Genomic DNA, 22577 nt, shown 5'->3' with positions numbered 1-22577 from the left:
TTGTTCCTGAAAGGTTCAAAACTGTGAAATATTTTTTCTTCCGAAATAAATTTAAAAACCAAAATGCACAGTTTAAGATTCAATGTTATCTTTAATTTGTACTTTAAAATGACATTTAGCCAGCTTTGCAGCTGAAACTAAATGTTTACATGCATTGTTTACAAAATACATCTTTGATAAATATTTTATGTTGTGTGTCAGCTGGATTACTAAAACTATTTGCTAAGTGCCAGAAGACTAGGAGCGAGAAAACAAAAAAAAAAACATAACCTTGAACAAGGATTAACTGGAATGCAGCAGCACGATTTTGTGGTTTGTCAGACTCGAATGATGTGAAGCGATCGTCTCGTTGTAAGTTTAGGAACGTTCAGTTCTCACTGAATAAGCTGGTCGAGTTGTGCAAGTTTGATTAAATCTCTATTTAGTAATTTTTCCTTTTTATTAGAACAAAATGCTTCATAGTTGCAGTATAACCTTTTCGTTTTCAACTTCTTCATTTTTAATGAAGCAGTAAAACTACGCTTACACAAAAACTCACTTAATTTCCTTTTCTTTACAGATTTGCAGTCTTCTGTGTGCTTAGGTGCAACGGTGAGGTTTTGGAGGCTGTGATCATTTAGAAGATTTAACACGATCTCTGACTCCAGGTCATATCAGAGTCAAAGCTTCAATCTCTCTGGGTAAAGTAAGAAGAAAACTAGATCATCAGACTAACTGAGGAAGAGCAAATAAAGAGTTTAAGCTCTAACTCTTTCATTCACAATTAAAAATACTAAATGTTCCATGTACTATTTAAATACAGTTTCAAAGGTTCACTTTTGGTTTAGCCTTCACAGAGCAGTAACAAGATAAACCCAGTTAGATTAAAATGATGCTTCATCACACTGAAACATCTTATATGAACTATGATGCGAAACATTTAGTAGTCTTATCTTTCTGACACATAAAATGCTTTTAACAACAGGTTTTTTTTAATACTCTGACTTGATCTGTGGCCTAAATCGAGAACAAAAGCATGAGGGGAGAAATCAAATTAAACACTGACAAAATAAGCATAAAACAGAAGGTGAGCAGAAGGTGTAGCACCAACATTCAGTAATATTTAAACACACTCAGCAGCCTTAAACGGCTTTGTAGGTCTGCTTATCGGGGTGGTCACCATGAAGCCCTAAGAATTTCCATCTCTCCAGTTAATTTGTGTGTTAAATTGTTTTCATTTGGAAACATTTTATGGTTGAAGCAACTTCCAAATGCAGGAGAATGAGCATTTATTCTAAATATTAACACTGCAAGAAGGCTGAACCTTATACAGGCAGTGCTTGGCTGCAAATTTTCAGCCCAGTTTATTTTCTTCTGACCAAAACTCATTCACCTTAAATCTCAAGTTTAAGGGAAAAGGGCAGCATAACCTGAAGCAAACATAGAACAAAAGCATAAAGATAATTTCACTGTTGTAGTTTTTAGCATAGAAAGCTACAGAGGGAATGTAAATGGGATTCTTTGCTGTAGTTTCTAACAATCTCTATACATAAACTACACATGCAAAAACAAAAAGCAGAGTTTTTAAAAGTCTGTTGCAAAACATCCATGTTAGTGTGGACAGGGCCAGTTGTGTACTTTATGTGAATGACTTCAATTCAAACTTTTAATAACAAACTGCATGGTTTTACGTGACGCATGTCTGATCTATTCTGATTAGGTTAATCTTCAGCCTAAAGGACGAAGTGTGATGCTGGATGCTGATAGAAAAGAAACAGCAGAGTTCATCTAAGAGCAAGATTAAAGCCAGCACGTGTGGAATTATCCTTCAGTTCATCTTTAACATCATCGACGAGGTCAGCATCTGGAAACAATGAGTAGTGAAAGCCTCATCAGCCAGCTGATAGCGGAGCACCTATGTCACAAAGGAAAAACCCCAACTATTTCTGCTTCAAAACACCAGAAAATTGTTTGCAATCAAGCATTGATTCTAAACACTGAACGAAACCTTAAACAACTGTTGTTTAACTTGCATAAGCATGATCTGAGGTTTCCATTAGATTTTACTTGCCAAAGGTTGAACTCACAGACTGAATCAAAGACTGAATATTGCTGTCAGGTTTCTGTTTGTTTGCTCCAGTCCAGGTAGATCAGGAAATGTCTAACAACCATAAAGTCATCCATTAAGGGGGATGACTTTAAGATTTATGTGGACCTTCTATAAGCACATTTTCAACACCATTGCAGGTTGGATTCTATGAAGGCTTTTCATCATCATCTGGTTTGTTTTGCCAATGGACAGAGTTCTACGTTTTAGACACGGAGAAAAAGGCTTCTGGTTCAGGAAACTCCGGGTTTCATCTTTGCTTTTGCACATGATGTAGTTCTTTTGGCATCTACATGCCATGGCTATCAGCGAGCACTAGAGCAGTCAGGATAAGACTCAGTTCATCTACATCTGAGACTGTGATTCATAAACTAAATCGGGTAGAGTACTTTGTTTGGGGTGACAGTCAGTCTTTCACTCAACCGGAGAAGAATCTCGGGGTTCTTTTGAAGACCGATGGCATGATGGAGCAGGAGACTGATATATTAATCTGTCAAAATTCAGTTGCTGCTTTTGTTGTTGTGGCAAAGAAACATCAGAAGGACTTGGTCGTGGTTCCTCAGGCCACTCATAAGGAAGCCTCTGTACCTCCCTTTAAAGGTTTTGCAGGTCCATCCTGCAGGGGCACACCTACAACGTGCTGGAGGGGTACATATGTCCCTTCAGGACTGTGAATGCCTTGGGTTCACCAGAATAAGCAGAAGATTGTCATGAGACAGAGGAATGTATGGATATGTGAAAATGCTACTCCGACAGTTTGATCTCTAATAGAGATAATTGGATGAATGAACACCAAAAGTTTTTTTTTTCTTAAATGAGACAGAAGACTTGTTCCAAATGCAGAATTTGTTCATCTTCTAAACTGCACCAATTTGACAGAAATTATATCAACATTGACAAAAAGATAAGTCATTCCCAATATTCTGCCTGCATTCTTCTGGAAAAGCCATTAAAACACAATCAAGGCATTTCTGTTTACCAGAAATCTTGTCTAAACACCTTATCAACGCAAAATCATTCCTATTCAAAAATGAACAACTGGAAGACAAACCAAGCGAGATTTACACAGCGTATAAAAGGGAAGGACCCTCATAAATCTAAAGATACTGTCAGCACTGTCTCATATTCCATCATTTGGACAATTTGGCAGCAAAAGATGGAAGTCCAGGTCAAGGACCACAAAGTGAGACTAAAAGATTTGTCACGGCATATCATCTCTGGCTCCAACACACATTCTTTCACTTTAGGGGCTCAAAATCTTCTCTCCTTCTCCTCCTCATGTTCTTCTCTCCCCATCACTCTAAACTTCCCACCTCCATGTCAGATGGATGTGTCCATTCCAAAAGCTCTGTCCAAACCACAAAGGTCATTTATGACTCACTAATTACACACTGGAATAGCTAAAATGACTTTTCAACACTGTAAAGCACCTCGGGATATTAACCAATCCCAAGGATCAAGTCTGTCTTAAGAGTGGAAAATATTATTGTGGAGAACAGAACGGGTGTTTTGGGGGGTTAGGAGAAAACAGCAGCTAAGACAGATCTGAATGAAATGTTTCCCCCACTTGACACGAGTTGGAACTGAGAACAACTTTTAGGCTACTTATTTACTCTTCTCTGTGACAGAACAGACTCTCAGGCTGCTCTGAAAATAGGACATACCTGCCACAGTTCCTTGAGTAACAAGGTCAGAGGAGAGTTATCTTTGTTCTCCAGAGGCGCCTGTTAAAATAAGGAGCCTAAAAGATGGGCACAATTCTTCCAAATGGAGACATTTTTACAACAAGCAGGTTGTGGATTCCCAGGGTTGCATTGCTTGGTTGGTGGTCAGTCACAGGGACAGATTCAGCTGTTGCCCGTGTGGGGGGTTGTCTACGGGATCAGGCCTGTCAACGCCAATCGACAGCAAGAACAACAAATCAACTCTTAGATTTCAACGAGCTGTTTAAGGAACAGGATAGATTCTGCCTCTGTCAGTCATGATAGGGTTGTGTTGAACAGCAGAGGCAGGTTTTGAACTGGATAGCGGAAAGAAACTTGACTTTCCCAGTAGCTGCAATGGTCCACCCATCTAACATCCCACACACAAACATTTATTCCAGGAATTTGTTGATTTGCCCTCTGCTTCCTTTAGGAAATACTCATGCTTTCTTCTGACCAGATTAAATGCCTGACCCCATGTTTGAGTAGCAAACAAATTCTTGAGAAATTTCCTTAGGATATTGCCTCTTATCTTTGCCTTTTGCGATGTCAGCCTGACCTGCTGCGGGTCAAAGGTTGTCATATTTTTAGTACATCTTTGCTTGACCTTGATTTGTTTCATCAGAAAGTTCTGATCAGTGTCATGTGTCTCTACATCTTGATGTCAAAGTCAAACAAATTGAAGCTCTTTATGGAAATTACAAGAATCATATTAGATGTTCTGCTAAATTTAACATCAGCTTGAGAGCTTAGTTAGGTCTGAGACAAACATCCCACTGTGCAGGAGAGCAGCGTGGGGTTGATGAGAGGCCCGAGTGGATCACAGACCTCCTGCTGTGGACCTCGCATGGGTGGATTCAGATTCCTACAGTAAATCCAGAATGATAAAATACTCCAGTTTCACTGCTGTCGTCTGATCAGCAACAAGTTCTTTATTACCGTCTGTCCAGATTTTCTGTATCTGTTGCATGTTTGTGGATCTAAATATAAATTTGCAGAAGATAAAAACAAAAGAACTGCTCTTTGCCTCTTGATATGTTTTATTTTGTTAGTCTGTCAGGAATACGAATAGATTATCATAATTGATGTCTACAATGATTCAAAGGTTGGCATTCAGTCTTTTTGAGTCTATAAATTATAGTGAAATCTTATTAACTTGAATTAAAAGTTCGGCTGTCCTAAACTGTCCTGGGAAGCTGCAGTTTGCAGAGAGTTTACAAAGGAGTGCTTATCACTGCCTATTTTAGTTATTCAAACACCAAATATATTTTAATATGAAGTAATAGATACAGTGGAAACCGTCTCAGCATTAAACTAATCTACAAATCTTCCTTATCACTGATCCTGAAGTGTTCAGCCAATCACAAATACGAATGCCACTCTGGATTGGCTGATTTGCAAACAACAGTCAGTAGTTTGTCAAGTAGCATTTTATCTGGAAATTTCAGCTACCCAAGCTGCATTTTATTTTGAACATTTTCGATATTGTCTACACAAAAAATAATCATCAAATAGAGACATTTTCCATGAATAATTTTGAATTAAGTTCCACATAAAAATATTGAACTGTGAATATGTAAAAAAAAGCAACCAAAACCGATTAGTTCACTGCAAGTAGTAGGGAAAAATGCATCATGTGGTAAGAACTAAAGATGGCATCCTGTTTTCTACATGATGTGTTATTCATGTTTCAGAGGGAATGGGATGAATTTCCCCCCTTCTTTCCCCCATTCCTCTATTTAATTAATTCTTCCCAGAGCAGAGAACAATTCTTCTCCTTCCAGGAAAACGTTTGGATCAGGAAGACTTGTGAGATAACTCTTGGCATCATGTCCAACTTATTCAGAGTTCAAAGGTTTGAGAAATGGGCTTTCTACCTTCTCTTCTCTTCATGGCGCCCAAAGAGGACGCCATGAAGAGAGATAAAATGCTATCTTTTGTGTCGCTTATTTGCATGTCTACTAAACAGAAACGTGTGTATACTGACTCCCAATTCTGTCCAAAAATAAAGAAATATTTTAATATTTTCTTGATGAGTCTGGTCAAATTTTTAACATCTGTAGCTCAACATGCTACATACATGGACTGGCTAGACAATTCAAGATGAAGAACTTTTTTTTTTCTCATTACAGCAAAGATTAAATAATTTTTTCTGATACATTGTTACATATGGGCACAGGATGAGCATCGTTGAGGAGGAGGTGATGTATTGTTATATGCAGAAGGTGGGGCTCAGCAGGGCCCCAGTCAAAGGCAGTTCTTGTATGAGTGGGGCCTGGTGGAACCACAGTACCCTACCATGAAAAAGATAATTGTTTTATCACAATTTTACATGATATTTTATGAATCCCAAACTGTCTTAAGCAAACTTTTGGACATGGGGTAGGATTTCTTGTTGTCAACTTAAATAGGCCAAATTGTGAATTAAAGAAATGTCCGTAAAAGTGATCTAAGGCCCATTTATTTTACATGGGAAGTCGAATATCATCAATGCTAACCTCTGTCTTATAAAATCTGCTATGTGTAGTATATAAGGACACGAGCAATGATCAAAGTAAGTTTAAAACTGTGTTAAAAACTGTTTAAGTGTTGCATAAAATCAAAAGCTTTGAATCAGCATCATTCTCGCTGCCATATTTTCTTCTGCCGCTTGCTTACTCTCTGCATAAAACATGGAGGCACCTCATTCTTATTGAACGCAAATAAAACAAGAGCAATAAGAACAATCATTTGGGGCACAGCTGACTCAGAACTGAGCTAAAAACAAACTCTCCTGGCACCGCTCAACAGCATGGCACAAGTCATGTCTCCCACAGCAAGAAACACTCGTGAAAGAACTACCACTCATTGTAAGCACTGGATCTAAACTATGAGCTATGAAAGCTACACAGAACTTCAATTCATATTGTTTCTATAGCACCAAGTCACAACAAATCAATGTAATGTAAAACATACATTTGCACAGCATGAATCAGCTAATAAGAAGGAAGGATAACTTGGATTAAATCTAAATTATCTGAACATTATAACATCTCTATGTTATTCATAGAGATAACATGTTATCTCTATGTTATAGAGATGTTATAATGGGTAATTTTTTTGTCTTTGTACAGTGCATCCAAGATCAAATCATCAAAAAAAAGAGAGAATTGAATTATCCCCAAAACAACACCAGTCAGAAAATAAGAGATTTTCTGCATCTCTTATTGCTTTACCAGACCTTTCTACAGAACAATCTAGTCCCATACAGAAATTTCAGCTACTGGAGGCGTTTGCCCCACCCTCTGCCCTCCTCCTCCTCCTCCTCCTTCTCTCTGGTTCCCTCCAACAGAGGTGGAGGAGCCAAAACTCAGTAGATCTCACAAAGTTTCACAAAGGTAAAACGAAGCATGTTGCCAACATAATAACTCTGTTGTATTTTGTATAAAATGGCCAAACACTTCTGCACACAAAATGTGTTTTTAGTATTGAGGGTCCCTAAAGTAAAACAACTGAATGCCCCTTAAATGGAGCCGTGAAGTGATGGGAGCACACGGCTGGATGTAAAAGCTCTGATGTAGACTTAACTGATGCCAGGTCGTATTTTTTTCAGCACAGGCTTCCATCTAAACTCAACACAAACTTGCATGCACTCACCTCAGCCCGCGTCAGGTCCAAGCTGCAGTAGAGAGCTGCCAGCAGCAGCAGCAGCGGCGGCAGTGCGCCGGACGGTGACAGCATCGTCGAAACGCGCTCAATCAGCCCCTCTCACCCGCTCCTCTGCCTCTGTCCTCGGCTAACTCGCGGCTTATCTGCGGAGCGCGGACGGTGCGTTCAGCTGCATCTTTGTCCGAGACGATGTGAACTTCTGATCAATGCAACTTGCTCTTGTTCCCGCTGCACCACACCTCCCACCTTCCTCCAGAACGACCACCCTCTCGTCCGGAGAGACAGACTCTAAACCTTGTTGTTACAAACACTTTGACTTTTCTCTGTACGGAGAGGAACTGCTCGGGACACTTTGGGGCTTTTTTGCGGGATTCTTGGGGGCCACTTTTTGTCACTTTAGTGACGGGGTCCGTGACTTCTCTGGCTCTGGAACGGGAGCATCTCTCCTGCCCGTGACACCGCTATTTCATTACGCGCGTAGCAGAGGCGGCCGTAAGTTGTGCAGGTTTATGAAACTGTTTATTTATACCACCGGATTAAATAAATCACGTATATCTTTTGCGTTATTGCAAACTCGAGGGCTTGTTTTTGCACCGGCGAGCATTTGGGAGATGATTGGACTAAGAGATAAATGTTTCTGACTGCTTAGATTTGTGGATGTTATGCATTTTTATACAATTTATAAACACGAGTTTCTTCTGCCTGCAACAGGTTGAGTAAACATGCTTTAAGTGAGCGTTCAAAAGACTTGAGTTTGCGCACCGCGTTGAGTGCGACCATGCAAAGGCAGCAGGACAGAGAGCACACAAATCTGAGGTAAGCGCATCGTTAACAACTTCCAGAGCTCAAAACGAGCGCAGTATGTTTCACTGGGTTTCACAAGCGTGTGTTTGAATCAACAGGGTGCTGCTGCTCTGCCTCTTCCTCGCCGCCCTCGCCTCGACAGTGCAGGCTGTAAGTTTTATTTCCCACATATTCATGGTTTTTCACTTTAAAAAAATGCTGCCTGGTTGCAGTTTACGACAGAAAATCAATCCCATCCCTCTGGGTTGGGTTTGTCCTGGTTGGAACTGTTCGGATTTTTGCAGCGTGTGCTGCAGTGGGAGTGTCTGGTGTGGTCTGGGTTGGGGAGTTCCTTCTGGAGGAGGCCTCCTCTGTTTCTCCTTGGCATGACTGATTCAGAAAACATCAACAAAAGATAAAAGTTGCCGCAAGAGTGAGTCACTTTGCCGTTCAGCATCCGAATACTGTAATGTCGAGGTTCTTAACAAGGAAAACGAAAAAAAAGATAACTAAAATGAGATCCTGCAGGGTGGTTTATGTTGTGCCATTCCTGACCTCTTGACCTGGCACAAAGGGGGGTGAAGGGGAGGTCATGACCTCTGCCTCCTGCATGGTAACTTGCTGAGTTTTTTAAGACTTTTAAATAAAATTTATTTCCATTCTCTTTTCCTTTAGGTCCTTTGAAAATAATAATTTAATACTATGACACTTTTGAAATAACCATGTAAAGCTTTGGCCTTAAATTTAATCAAGAGGATGATGCATGACTTTAAACATGCTGTTTGTTGTTTAATACCGGAGAATGTTGCTGAAATAAAACAATTGTGTTTAATTACCTCTTCAGCAATTAACCTTTCCAAGGTTCTGCAAGACACTAGCCCTGAGAGCCTGGAGTTTGAGAAGCCTGAGCTACAGCCTGGACATTACGTTGTGTCTTCAGTTAATGCTAGCACTGGCTTCATAAGAGTTACATGACCATAGGTCAGAGATACAACCAACAAAACCACGATCTAACGTAAAATGGTACAATTTAGGGAAAATAAGCTTCAATCAAACCATGTATTGTATTGAGGGGAAATGTTTTGCACTCACCAGTAAAATGTGTTGAAAAGATTTGAATTAATTCCAAACCTGGAGAGTAAAATGCCAGCTACTGTCATATTGAGTTTATATAAATCATCTGATTTGTTATCTATGTATCTATTTCTCTGTGGCGCAAAGGGAAGAGCTGACATCTTGCAATATGAAAGTTATTGGTTTCATTCTAGTGTCTTCCTGTCACATCCTGATGTGTCTCTGACAAGGCATGTCAGAACAAATTTCCTGCCAATTTGTGTATCAGTTTATCAATATGCATGTGTGTTTGTGAGTGTGATTGATCTGGTAGATCTGGCTGGAGTGTGAAGCGTTTTGAGTGTTTGGTGTGACTTACAAAGCTTCATATATTCAGGTAAATGACCTGAATATGCATTTGTGAGCTTATTTGTTTATAAATGCAAATAAGCTTTGCATTTATTTTTTTTTAAATGCAAACGTACTCAGGCATAACAAAAAAGAGAGAGGCTACATCCCATATTTCAGGTGAATACCTCAAAAAAAAAGAACTTGCATATGAAAACATTGTGTTATTTTTAGTCAATACAAAGTCTGTCTTATAAAGTACAAATCATTTACTGTCAGGAGAGAAATAGTCCCTGAGTTGCCCGAGGTTGACAAAGATTGACCGGATGATACTCAGTTATAGCAGGATGGAAAAAACACAACTAAACAATGCTTTATTAATAATTTGGAAGCACTTTGAGAATAATGCAGCTGGGTAGTTTTACACTGAGCCTGCTGAAACGTGGACTCCATTCTGCTCAGATCCTGTAAAACACAATTTGCAAAATTAAAAAATATTTCTACTGTTCCCAGGAATGTGGTTAAAATATACCTCATTCTAATAAACCCAAATCTCATCTCACGAACTGGCTGCATTGTGTCGCCCCTCACTACAAAAATAGATTGTAAAATGGAGACATACTCAAACATTTACATTTTCCAGATTACTTTTGCATATTTGACTTCCTATTCCACTGTAATAAAATAAAAGAGTTAGTTTTTCGACTCCCTTTTGTCCTGTAGCTTTTATTAACTTTGCTCGTCTGCATCATCAAGCTCAACGTGACGCAGAAGTCCACGTGTGCTTTGTGTACTGACTAGCACCATGTGAATGTATTTTCTGTTTATTTGTGTCGAGTGTCAGCTGTCTGGTTGCTCTCCAAGTTATTTAATATCATACCCAAGGCTCTCAGATAAAAACTTATTTTCTTGATTCTGATGAAAAGGCCTGTTGTTCCAGGCTCTTATCAAATTTGCCTGGCTCTTGATTAGAAGCATGTGGCACAGCGCAGCTCCTCTGTGTGTTGTGTGGCTTCTCTTTAGCACACCGGGGGTCAACTGGCTAAATTTACTTTAGCACAACTCGTGCTCTTTCCAGACGAGTTTGCTGTCATATGGATGATTCTGAAAAGAGCTTCAGAATAGCTTTGTTTTCTTGGTGTGAACTGATTGTACGTTACAAGATACGCGATGCAGTTCGACAAACGGTCAGGAGAAACCATGCGCCTTCTCTGATGATTCCTGTCTGGCTCAGAATTTCTCACTTTGAAAGCTCCCCTTATGAAATATGTTTCTGCTTAATATCAGACCTAAATCTGACTCATGGGACAGCTTCGCTTCTTTGAAGCAGCCCAGTGTACATCCATTTCCCACCATTCGTTTCTGTGTGACGATGCAAATCTGGAATTCCTACGCTCACTGCAGTTCTCAAGATATCGTTCTCATGGCTGTTCTAGTCGTGATTCTCACATTTTTCACCGTCATTAAAATCCCCGAGTCAGCAGGGGAGCGACTCGACAGACGTTTTAGTTGCTTGATCAACACATTAGGTCTGTTGATCTTCACAGAGACTGATGAACATGTAAATAAGATGCCATGCAGACTTCCATGTGTGCTGTTGCAGATGGTTTTTGACACACACACAAAAAAATGAAACAGTAGTTGTTAAAAGATCAAAAATCAGTTTTCAGTTTTTCTGTTGCAGATAAATTATCAGTGCAGGGGGAAATTCGATATAATATCGACATCCACTGACAAAGAGAATGTTGATGAAATCGGAACGTCTTTGGCAATCTTTAACAAAAAGCAAGCTGAAGTGGCTCATTCTATCTTCATTTTCCTACTACTAGCTAAACTTGTTCCTGGAAGCCAACATTTGTTTTTAGCACAGACATTGTAAAAACTGCTCTGTTGTGTTTTTCCGTGATTTTGTTTAGTTTGCTTTTGGCTGGTGAAGCTGAAAACTGGCACCTGAGACGAGGTCAAGTTTATCTTCAGTTATTAAAGAATCCAGTTTTGTTCTAATTCTTCTTTTCTTTGATTGTTTTTGCAGCAATCCCTCCTCTGAGGAAGTACGAGACTCTTTTTTGAGCTGTGAATGTTTTTATCACACTTTTCTGAACCTGCTGTTTGAAGTATATCTGACCCTTTCGGCCTGATTCAATTTACACCATTTTCTGTATGTGCACTGTGGTGGGAAAACAGAATTATCAGACTCACAACGCCAATACTTGATTGCATGTATGTATTTAACTTCCATCCGCAATTCATACACAAACAACATGTAGAAAAATATTGTTTATCAGCATCTGTTGGCAGAGGAAGGAAGGCTCTCGAGAAAGAAATGCTAACAGGATGCTTTATAAAATTTTGAGAGGCTTTGATGTGATTTCATGTGTTTGCGAATAGATTTCAAAATGTGCGTGAGAGCGTGTGAGGTGGAATTTGGGAGGCGATGTTAGCAGGGGACGTGTGACTGTGGAAATTTAGTCTGCGGAAGAGACATTTTTGGCTGCGCTTTTCTACCTGGAAGCCTCGCAGCGGCGTCTGCTTAAACAATTAACCTCCTCTCTCGTCTCTAAGTGGATGATTGTGATGGATGTTCCTACATGTGCAGATTTTGCTACCGTATATATTGCAAAACATGGTGAAAATAAATGCAGATCAGAATGGGTTTTTTTTTAACATCCATGCAATTTCAATTGCTCGCAGGCCTTGGACGGTGAAGGTTTAAATCTCTCTCAGTGTGTGAATGAGAGATCAAGCGATAGCCTCACCCAGTGGAAAGCAGACACGTGACCGACCTGTTGAGTGTGACTGTTTTATCGGGGAGGAAGGGTCACCTCCGGGGCGAGGGGGAGATGTCTGCCTTTGATAAGAAAATGGAAACTTGGCCAGAGCAGTGGCTGTCACAATCAAGGGAAGAACCCATTGTGCTGCTGTGCAGGAAGCTACAGCCTGGGATGAGAACAGTAGGGTTTCCCTGACATTGATGTGGGTGTGCTTGTGTGTGTGCATGTGTGCTAAACGCATCAATCCATGTGTTGCACTGGAAGAGGCTGAAGCCTGGCAATTTGTTTCCAGTCATGTATTTGGCTTCACGTCAGAGACAAACCCTGTGACCTCTCTGCGTTTTTGCCTTTTTGATAAGTAGGCATGTGTTTGGACGTGTGTACGACTGCACACAATGTGTGTCTTTTGTTTGCATGTATCGTTAGCTCAGAGGTAACCTTTATTGTTTGGTAAAACGTGACTTTCTGGTGCTGATTGTTTGATTAGTCTCTGCTGCACCACTGCATTGTAAATGAGAGGAAAGTCTTGTTGCACTTGGCCGCCAGCCCCACCGGTGTACAAATATCCTTCTTAAACAAGAATGCATGTGCAACGATGAACACCAAGTGCTATGGTGTAGATTGAAAAGGAAAAATAATGTGTATTTGTTTTGTTGGCTACTAAAAGAACAGAATTAGAAGTGGCTCTTCCTCATTAGCAGGATGCATGAACCTCATTTTCCTCCTTGCGCGTGCAGAAGCTGTGGTATGTATGTTTAAGTGTTTGGGCTCAGTGATGCTCAGCTGTATGGGAAACATCTTGAGTGCATGCAGAAATGTGCTAAAAGAAAATTGATTATTTAGAGGGGGCTACTAAACAGGAAAAGGAAGAGGGGCGCAGTTACAGTCAGGCAGGACCCCTGGTCAGCATTTATTCCGCCGTACAGATATAATGTAAACTCTGCCCAACAAGTGCTTCAGAACATGTTTCAGATGTTATAGTGCAAAAGAAATCTCACTATTTTAACTTTTTCCCATCTTCTCACATTATGAACATACAACATTACTGTGCATCAAGACAAAACCTTATCGTTGTAGCGGCTAAAATCCTGTATTTTAGTCCATTGGAATTTCTCAGTTCAAGTAAAACTCTTGCAAAAAGATGATGAGCCATGAACATCTGGTCAAAATATTGATTACCGGTACTCTTAGTCACTCTGTTTTGAAAATTCAGCACAAACTTGCATTTGTTATCATATCTACAATTAAAACATTATTTAATTCTTTGTCAATTGAAGCAAATGTTATTAGGAGACTCAGGAGATTCACTTTCATCATTTGTTGCTCAATCTATAAACTTTTTAGAGTGACAACAACAATTTTTTGAAGAGATTTATTTCTTCTTTATATCTCTGTGTTAAAGAAGTGATACGGTTATATTTTTGGAGCTTTATGTTTGGTTTTGTCCATGTTTATTTCCAGTAACGCGTGAGAAGGACCATCTCAAGAAGTTTTTATTTGACTAGGAGTGACGTTTGGATGTAAAGTTAGTGGTTCTCAGTGGAAAATCCCTCTATACTACCTACACTGTATATCCGCTGCTGTCTTTTCCTCTTATTCGCTGCCGCAGTGATTAATGAAGGGACACAGGGGTCCCATCAGACGGCGCTGAAAGAATTCCAAACTCTCCGTTCTCCCCGTCCTCCCAAGCTTCAAGTCTTTCAGTGCCGCACTGTCCCTCACTTCCTTTTATAGCCTCATTCCTCCGCTGATTTTTATCTGTGTCGTATTGTGTCCCCTCGCGTTCTCCATGTATCCCTGAAGAGGAGACTTGGCAGACTCTCTGTCCTCCCTCTTCCTCTCCCAGCTTGTCCTCTTCACATTTCAGCGGCCTCCTTTTCCCCGTGCCCTCCTCGAACACGTGCGTTTCTGTCTGCTTTTCGGTCTGTCCTCAGTGGAGGTGAGACTCTTGGGCGAGCTCAGATGGAGCTGTGTTCACAGAAAGAATTCACACTCTGTTCTCACAAAACGCCTGGATTTTCTCACCCGGCTTCAACAGGTGCTTGCACACTGATTTCATTCCTGTAATTTGTTTGAGACTGACTCATGGTGGTTCTGAGTCAGCCGGGGGCTTTATTTCGACTTATGAGATATGAGAACTTTAATCAGGACGAAGCAATAATGTCTCATCAGGACAGGGCACTCACTGCTCTCCTCTGGAAGAATGACAAAAACCATCACTTTCCATCCCAGCTGTGGTCTAATTGATGGGAATGAATTATTTCTAGTCATGGGAGGAATGTTAACAAAATATAATGCACACTTTGTGATAACATTACCATGTCCCATTTCTGCCTTTGTCTCTCTTTTTTTCCTTAGAAGACTGTTACCACTTCAGCCCAGACAGTTACATCTCTGAAGCTATTTAATGGTCTGTCATGATATTTGGGGCCAGACATTCATGCTGCCAAGAAAATGAACTCTTCTCCATCATACAAATAGCTGAATCTTACACACAGCGGCAGCTCTCAGAGCAGCCCATGTGGGCGGTTGCCCAGGGCACCATGCGAAAGGGGCAGAAAAACACCATTAAAACAAATTAATTTATTATTTTGTCGGCTATGCACTGAGCATGCACTTTACATATCGTGGGGCAACCTTTCACTATTCTCCACCGTGTCTCGGTCGGCGTGTCCTTGTTTTGAGGTTATGGATTTGTTCAATTTGAGAGCCTTCAGAAGGCTGAAGCTGCAAGAGCAGCTCAAAAGGGCCGAATATATAAAGGGTACAAACTAGATTTTAGAAATGACGTCCTCACAAACTGGGATTGTTTCTACAGATGTTTTTATTGTAACAAAAGCAAGAAAATAATAGGGAAGCCCCAGTGGATATACAACTGCAGGCAACCTGATACATGATATGCCACGAACAACAAAAGATATTTCAAGATTTTTGAGACAACTATATTCACAGTTGTTTTATTTTTACAGATTAAAAGTTCCCATAATCACCTTTCTTTAATCTGTAATCAGTGTAGAATAATGAGCTTATTTTAACCAGACCACATGTTTTAGTTTAACTCCATTAGAAGATGTCCAAAACCTGAAAATGTATTAAAAATGCAGTTTTTGTCTTAAAATAAAGGTTTTATACATCTTAAAGACATTTTCTTCAGTCTTGGTGAATAGGCTTGGTAAGTCAAGATATTTTGCATTTTAAACTTAAAGTGTTCAAGTGCAATTATTAGACTACTGTGAACTCGTCCTTTTGGATGAAGTGATATTTTTTGTGTGTGTTTTGTTTTCAAAGCTGCATAACACACACATATTCACTTTGATAAATAAATAAATAAATAAACGTGATGTTTAGCACTGATTCCTATTCCTAAAATGCTCTTTCTTGCCAATCACAATCTCTAAGTCTATTCTAGTTTATCCAGATCATCTTTTAGACTTTTATTGTTTTAGGACAATGAGCACAGTGCTTCTCAGACCTCTCATGTTTTGACATAACACGAATAAATCCCATCTGTCATGGATCATCTTATTAGCGTTGTGAGCAGAGGGACTATCGAAATGAAAACGTCTCAAGCTGGTCCGGTTGCATTCGAGTCCAGAGCACAAACGTGGCTAATCCCAGGATGAATTAGTTGAGTTTGTAGCAGGAAGTCCTGATTAAAAGAGTGGCCCGCAGGGATCTTGAGTGAAGTCTCTGTTCGACCTGAGGCCAGTTATGGAGAAGGAAGGTCGAGCCTTGTCAGCCCGGGGCAGAAACCAGAGCCATGTTTATGCTGGAGCTCAGCCACTGGGGCACATTGGGAGTTTCTGCTCTGCCCTGTCTTTTAGGACCCTTTGCTCCAGTTCATGTTCTCCTTTAGAGTCCTGCAGCCTGACCCACTAACCCTAACCCACTGACCCTGCTCTTCCCTTTCCCTTGCTGCTATTTACCTTGCTACCTTGTTCTAGGGTTGCAAACAAGATTTCCTGGAATTTCTGACAACAGACATTCCAGTAAAAGTATTGAAACTCCTTGAACACAGGCACAACATCCTGAATATGCTTTTGTTCAGCGGCAACACCCAACCTGATCAGAAATGATGGGAAAATGGATGGAGTTGAATGTAGGACAATCCTGGAAGAAATCCAGTTGAAACTCTGGAAAAGCTTCACCTCCCAGCAGGATAATGACTCTAAACACAGAGCCAGAGCAACATTAACAACTTAGACACTTTCCCTTCCAATCTCAATAAGCTGAGGTAGTTTGCAAAGAAAGACATGGCCAAGACACATTAAAACCTTATTTCATATTTGTGAAACATTTTTTAACAAACCTTTCATTTCAAGTTTGTGCTTCTATCTTGACAAAACGTGAACAAGTGCGAGTATATACACTTTTGCAAAACAACTTTTCGATAAACGTATTCCTCCTAGCTGTTCTTGTCTTCTGTAGGTAGATTGGGACACAAAGAGACAGCAGCTCTTAAATTTTCCAAGAAGAGAAGAGAAAGAGGTTTTAGTCGGACGCTGAAGGAGTTTTGTTGCTTATCAAGAGAAAAAAAAAATGTGAAAGCTTATTTTGGGTTCCACACGATTTCCACCATAAGAAGGCATTTAGACAGCTCCCATGTGTTTATCAAGATTTAATCCAGTTTAAGTGGGCCAACGCAAACATGCTGATGTTTGATGTTTCGGTTTGTGTGCGTTGTGTGTGCGCTAAGGTTGGAATCTGATTATTTGATAAAACCCACTGGAGATCAATTGCCGGAAGGAAAACGTGAGCAGAATGTATAAACTCACCCTTCTGAAACTGGTGCCTCATTTTTCAGCCAGTTTTAAAATTTAAAAGGTTTTAAAAGTTTGTGTTTTTGTTCTATTTTCCCTTTTGTTTTCAGAGAACAATGTTTGATAATAAAACAAAGCTGAAAGCATTTTCCAACCTCCCTGTGAAGAATATATTCACAGAAAAAAGAAAATCATTTCAATCGTTATTTTTTACAGTTGAGACTAAGCATCTGCACAAGACTTGCACTGTGATGGAAACAATTACCCTCGCCCACATATGAAGAACTTGCCCAGAAAACAACAGCAACCAGCATTATTTTCTCAGAATGCTTTTGATGTTGTTCTGGATTCACTCTGAACATAAGGAATCTATAAACCGCCTCAAGAACTTTAAGTAGGATTGCTTATTTTCACATTATGAATTAATCGCTTTTTGCAGGTGAAGAAGCTACAAAATGCTCAAAGTGCTACAAATAGGTCTGTAGGTAGCGATATGTTGCATAACTAAAAATATTCCTTCTAATAATTTCCACCATTTCTGTAAAATAATTCTTGAGATTGACACCCGCTCCCCTTTCTACCCTTCAAGAATAAACATGTTCAGAAAAAGGAATGACGGACAGACAGCTTTCCTTTTGCAAAATAATTTTACAGAGATGGTTTTCAGCTGGTAAAGGGAGGATCAGCCAGCAGATGATATAATGCAGAAGCCCGTCTGGTCAAATGTAACACCATGCCTCCATCACAGATGTGTTACAAACACTGTGACACCTCTCAGAGCTTTATGTAGCCCAGGTGTTTCCAATTGAACTGTCCTGCTTGTTCTCTTTGACATCTGTCTCATTAGTGTGACGGAGGGCAGCTGGGGCTCTGGCACATTATAGCCCTGACAAATGGGCTGATACTTTTTCTGTACAAAAGCATAAGAACCTCTACAGACACATTGAGATGGAAGTTACAAATGCTTAGTCTCAGCATTGCATGCCTTCTCCTCACAAAATAAAGAGGAGCTCCGTGCAGTTCTGTCTTTTTCAGCCGATATTACAGTTTCAGATCTTGCCATGTATGTGGGTGTATCAAGCAATGCAGGTTACACTGGTCTAAAAGTGGGACAAACAATTTTTGGGACTTGATGTCTTGTGTCTGCGAACTATTTATGTCCTTGTTAGTACCTTTTGTTTTGTAGAGTGGGTGTATTGCAATACACAGTTCATTGTGTGCTATGCTGAACTGCATCAAGGCAAGGTATACATTACTTTTGCCTGACATCACCACCTTATATTCCTCCCTCATGTTTAAAAATCTACTTACCATCTGGGGTTGAACGTCCCCAACTGGCTGAGTGATCATTTGCTAATTTAATCAGAAAGTAGGTCAGATTGCCTTGAGTTTGAGCATTTTTACATTTCTGTAAGCATTCAGAATGCTGAGGTGGGTGATTCTCCATCAGCACACGCATAGTGTCTGCATAACAAGATTTAAGCTGTTCTCACACTGTTTCTAGTTGGATGACATTCAGTGTTCAACCGATTGTACAACTGCCGTGACATCATCATGTTTAATGAATAACGTTCTGGAAAAAAAAAAAAAGCTGTATGAATGAATATCTAACCACCATATCTTTGTGGTTAGATATTCATTAGACAAATTTCGGTTCCAAGGCGAGATGAGGGAAATTTCATCCTAACAATAGAGACAAAGAAATATTTTGTCACAGTTAAGGTTTTGGATGAAAAGACAGACAGACAGAGTAAATGCTCAAGAGCCATTGTCTTGTATAAATATTAAATATTTCTTTAAACTTTGACCTTCACTGGCTGTTTGCATACTTTGAGATAGTCGTTAGTAGATTGTGTCTTGTTCAGAAGTGATTGCTGGATGGATTTAAAAACCGATTCATGTATTGGGATCTCATCTGTTCTATTATAGACACAAAAAGCAAATTTCTTGATTTATTGCCTTTTCCTGTCAATAGCAACGTCTGCCTTTGATTTTGGTGTAAAATTTGTCTGAACGTGGTTGCTATCTTCTCCTCATTTCAGCTTGTCTTGTAAATAATTTGTGAGTTTGCTCATCTCTGTGGGTTTTATCTTTCCAGTTTCTCTGAATCTACTGCGCACAACAAGTCATGAGTGGAGCCTTAAAATCACGCATTCCTCAGAGTCAAAGTTCAAGTTTATGGTGAAAAGTCGGAAGTGTGGTTAATGGGAGACGGCTAAAGGGAGAAACTACTTATGGGCCCTTTCGATTGATTTAGTGTCTTTTGTGGCCTTGACTCATCAGTGCAGCTATATTTCACACCTTTCATGTGTCTAATTCATCGTAGTGTGAGTTGTGGAAGTTCAGAGAGTCATCCTCACAGACAGTAGTCTGTGATCTCCATCCATCTGATAGCCTGCTCACAAAAGGCTCGCACTCAAACAGTGATTATGCTTCCCTGTCTCGTTTCATGTGTGAAAACTGAGAAACCAGCTCATCGTTCTCATCATTTCAGACTCGCATGTGTTAACAAGGCTGATCTGTGACTGTTTAGGCTGTGAAATGTGGCGTTATCTGTGTAACAAACAGGAATCGCGAAAATCTGTCACAAGATCTGCTGGTGGAGATTGCGTTTTGTGAAAAATGTCATCCTGTGAAGTTAATCTGCCTTCATCGGGATCCTCACAGTCAGGAACCGCTTCAAGCGTGTTCATGTTTCAAGGATTTGTTTTCGAGTTCGACGGCTATATCTTCTGTAGGCTGTTTTATAATTTTTAAGGGTGGATGAGAAATGTACAACTTTGTGTCGGCTTGATGGATTCACATCTGTCTATCTTTCTCTGTGTTATGATCCATGGTTTTATGTACCACAGTAGACTAACTCTCTTCCTTTTGCTAATTGTTTCAACTATACAGAGATTACAAATCTGTTATCTAATCATGTCACGGATGCTTGTATGGCATTCTGGCTTCACTGATCTACAATAAATCTTCTTGTTTTGGGGATCTTTGAGACAAATTTGAAGTCATGAGAGTCAAAGACAATTCTCTAAATTTAGGTCCTAGACAGTACTGACCCTGCTTTCTACATCTTTTGAGTTTGTTTTGTCTGTAATTGTTCTCTTTGTGTGTTGCTTGTCTTGTCATCGCCCTGTCCATCCACCTGAGTCTCGTTGTCGTTTTTGGCTGCATTTTGACTCTAAAAGGAAGTGGTGGGAAGTGGTTTTGTCTGTGGTCAACCTAATCTACACAGTATGTAGTGATTCATGTACCCACAGTGACTGAAACTCACCACAAACAATCCACACAAACCAGCTGTCATTATGACTGTTTGTGTTGTACAAGGCCAAGAAAAAGATAAATGTAGAAGAATGATAGCATATTACTGTAAAGATTAGTCATTTTCATCTTTCTTTGCATAAGGGCAAGATTAGCTGTGTTGTTTTTTTGTCTGTTATGGTCCTGTATATGCACAACAATCCAAAGAAAGTATATTTTGGAGAATTGAAAATATTGGCATTGACTCAGCTGGTTTTATTCTTGTAGCTATGCAGCAGTGCAGCCATAAAGAGCTGGAAAGTAATGAAAACAAAAATGAATCCAAACAGCATGAGCACTTCCAAAAAGCACAACAAAAATGTAGGCTATCATCACAAAGAAAGTTGTTGCTACTTAAGGAGCCAAAGCTTGGGAACTACGTATGAAATGGGCAGATTCATTTACACTTAAACACATGTGCAAGGCCATAGAGACATACACAGCCTACTACAGTAACTTAATTTAATCATAGTGTGCTTTTAAAGCATCAATCCTAGTTGTTTAATTTTTTAAATCATTATTTAAGACAGTATATTCTATATAGATGTTTTGAGACTGTAATCAGCTACATCGATCATATTCTGTTGTTTTTCTTCAGAGGAAATGGTTGATTTTCTCTAAATTATATGTGACTTAGTTGCTTTCTGTACTAACACTCACTTTCCTTTTAATGAGTCTGATGTTTTGTAGTAAAGGACGGCATTACCGATAAAATTAAGAGAGTAGTAGTAATTATAGTTCACAATTCTAATAAATGTTTTCTTCAAAAACATATTTCTTTTTTTACCATTTGTTATCTGTTCTGATACCAGACTTAATGTATTTATGTGATTATTGTCCTGTAAAGCATTCGACTCTGTCCCAGTTTGGAATAATCAAACCTCCCAGAATGACACTAGCGCCACCGTGCTTCACATTTGCTCGTGTTCTTGTGTTTGAAAGCTCGTTATCCTTGTCGATGTGGTGAAAAAGCTCAGTCTTTGTTCTCACTTTAGCATAAAACGTTTCATCAGAAAACATTTGACCTCTCCGTGTGAATCACAAGAGATATTTATCGAGCTTAAAAGCACAAATTTGCACCATGGCCTTATTTCTTCCTTGTCGAGATTGTTCAAGTTGAAGTTCAGATTCGCAGAGAGGGACATTAGTGTCCAAATCTGCAAGTCTGCTGTTGGAAAGCAGAGCATGCTTCATGGGAAGAAGTTATAATCACAGCAGGATTATAAGCCCAATGAAGTAGATGAAGAGTCAAAGATCATAGCCACTGCTTATGGTCACTGTTGCTTTCTGACAGCCTGGAACATATTTTCTCTTATCTTCTTAAAATCTATCTGACGATTATAAGAGTGTTATTTATATATTATAAAAGAAAACAGTCTCATCTGGTAAATTTGTCAGGTTTCCTTTGTTTAGACTGCGATTTGGTGCTTTGTTATTACAGTTTGACATGCAGGACTGTCGGTGCCAGATTTATGACACCGTGGCTTTGTCGCCCACATTTACTGGTTTGATTCCTCTGAAGCAGTAGTTTGTTAAACTTTGTAAATAAATAAAATAGAGATAAATAAGATCAACTGCAAAAAAAAAAGACAAATTACTGGGAGTTAAAATCAGTCCATGTTTAAAGGTCACAGAACTGCGACTCTTAAAGTACAAGAACTTAAAATGCCTCAGCCAAGAGTTTGAGAACTCTGAGTGCTTCAGAATAACTTCCCAGTGATTTAAGAGTTTCCAGAAATCCTGCAGAGTGTCAAGACACAAATGTTTGCATTCCTTGTTGTAATTTAAATTTTTTATGGGGTTGGCAGAATTTATGAAAGTTTTGGTGTGTCTGTGCCATCGCATCGGACCTAAAACATGAAAACGGTGACTTTGTCAAAAGTCAGGTTGTTGTGCCTCTGGATGGGGAAACAGGATGCTGTTGCCCAGTCCCATTGTCTTCTGGCGAGGCTTTCATGAGCTGTTCTGAGCTCGTGAAATGTAATAATTGCTTCTATGGGAGCTGGTCCTTCTGTGTGTCCGTCCGGGAGTGACTCAGTCTATTGTCTGTGTTTTGGATTTCCACCTCAGTATGGAGAAAGGTCACGACGTGACTGCCTTACATCCTTACTGCAATGAGGTGACCATT

At 39.7% G+C, this 22577-nt stretch overlaps 2 protein-coding genes across 4 annotated transcripts in view; one reads left to right on the top strand and one right to left on the bottom strand.

Annotated features, from left to right (window-relative positions):
* col4a1 (collagen, type IV, alpha 1) overlaps window positions 1-7637 on the bottom strand; it is a 42151-nt gene extending 34514 nt beyond the window's left edge. The window contains exon 1 of the mRNA XM_055031473.1: window positions 7426-7637. Within this exon, the coding sequence (XP_054887448.1) occupies window positions 7426-7509 (84 nt within the window). The 5' untranslated portion in view covers window positions 7510-7637. The remainder of the gene's footprint in view (window positions 1-7425) is intronic.
* Window positions 7638-7759: 122 nt separating this feature from the next.
* col4a2 (collagen, type IV, alpha 2) overlaps window positions 7760-22577 on the top strand; it is a 48602-nt gene continuing 33784 nt past the window's right edge. For all 3 annotated transcript variants that reach the window (XM_055031472.1, XM_055031471.1, XM_055031470.1), the window contains exons 1-3: window positions 7760-7929; window positions 8149-8253; window positions 8340-8391. In XM_055031472.1, coding sequence (XP_054887447.1) covers window positions 8216-8253; window positions 8340-8391 — 90 coding nt within the window. In that variant the 5' untranslated portion in view covers window positions 7760-7929; window positions 8149-8215. The remainder of the gene's footprint in view (window positions 7930-8148; window positions 8254-8339; window positions 8392-22577) is intronic.

The sequence above is a fragment of the Poeciliopsis prolifica genome, unplaced genomic scaffold, assembly GCF_027474105.1.
Source record: "Poeciliopsis prolifica strain line A6 unplaced genomic scaffold, Auburn_PproV2 SCAFFOLD007, whole genome shotgun sequence".
Taxonomy (NCBI): Eukaryota; Metazoa; Chordata; class Actinopteri; order Cyprinodontiformes; family Poeciliidae; genus Poeciliopsis; species Poeciliopsis prolifica.
The sequence above is the reverse complement of the archived record's forward strand: the minus strand, read 5'-3'. Positions and strand labels throughout refer to the sequence as shown.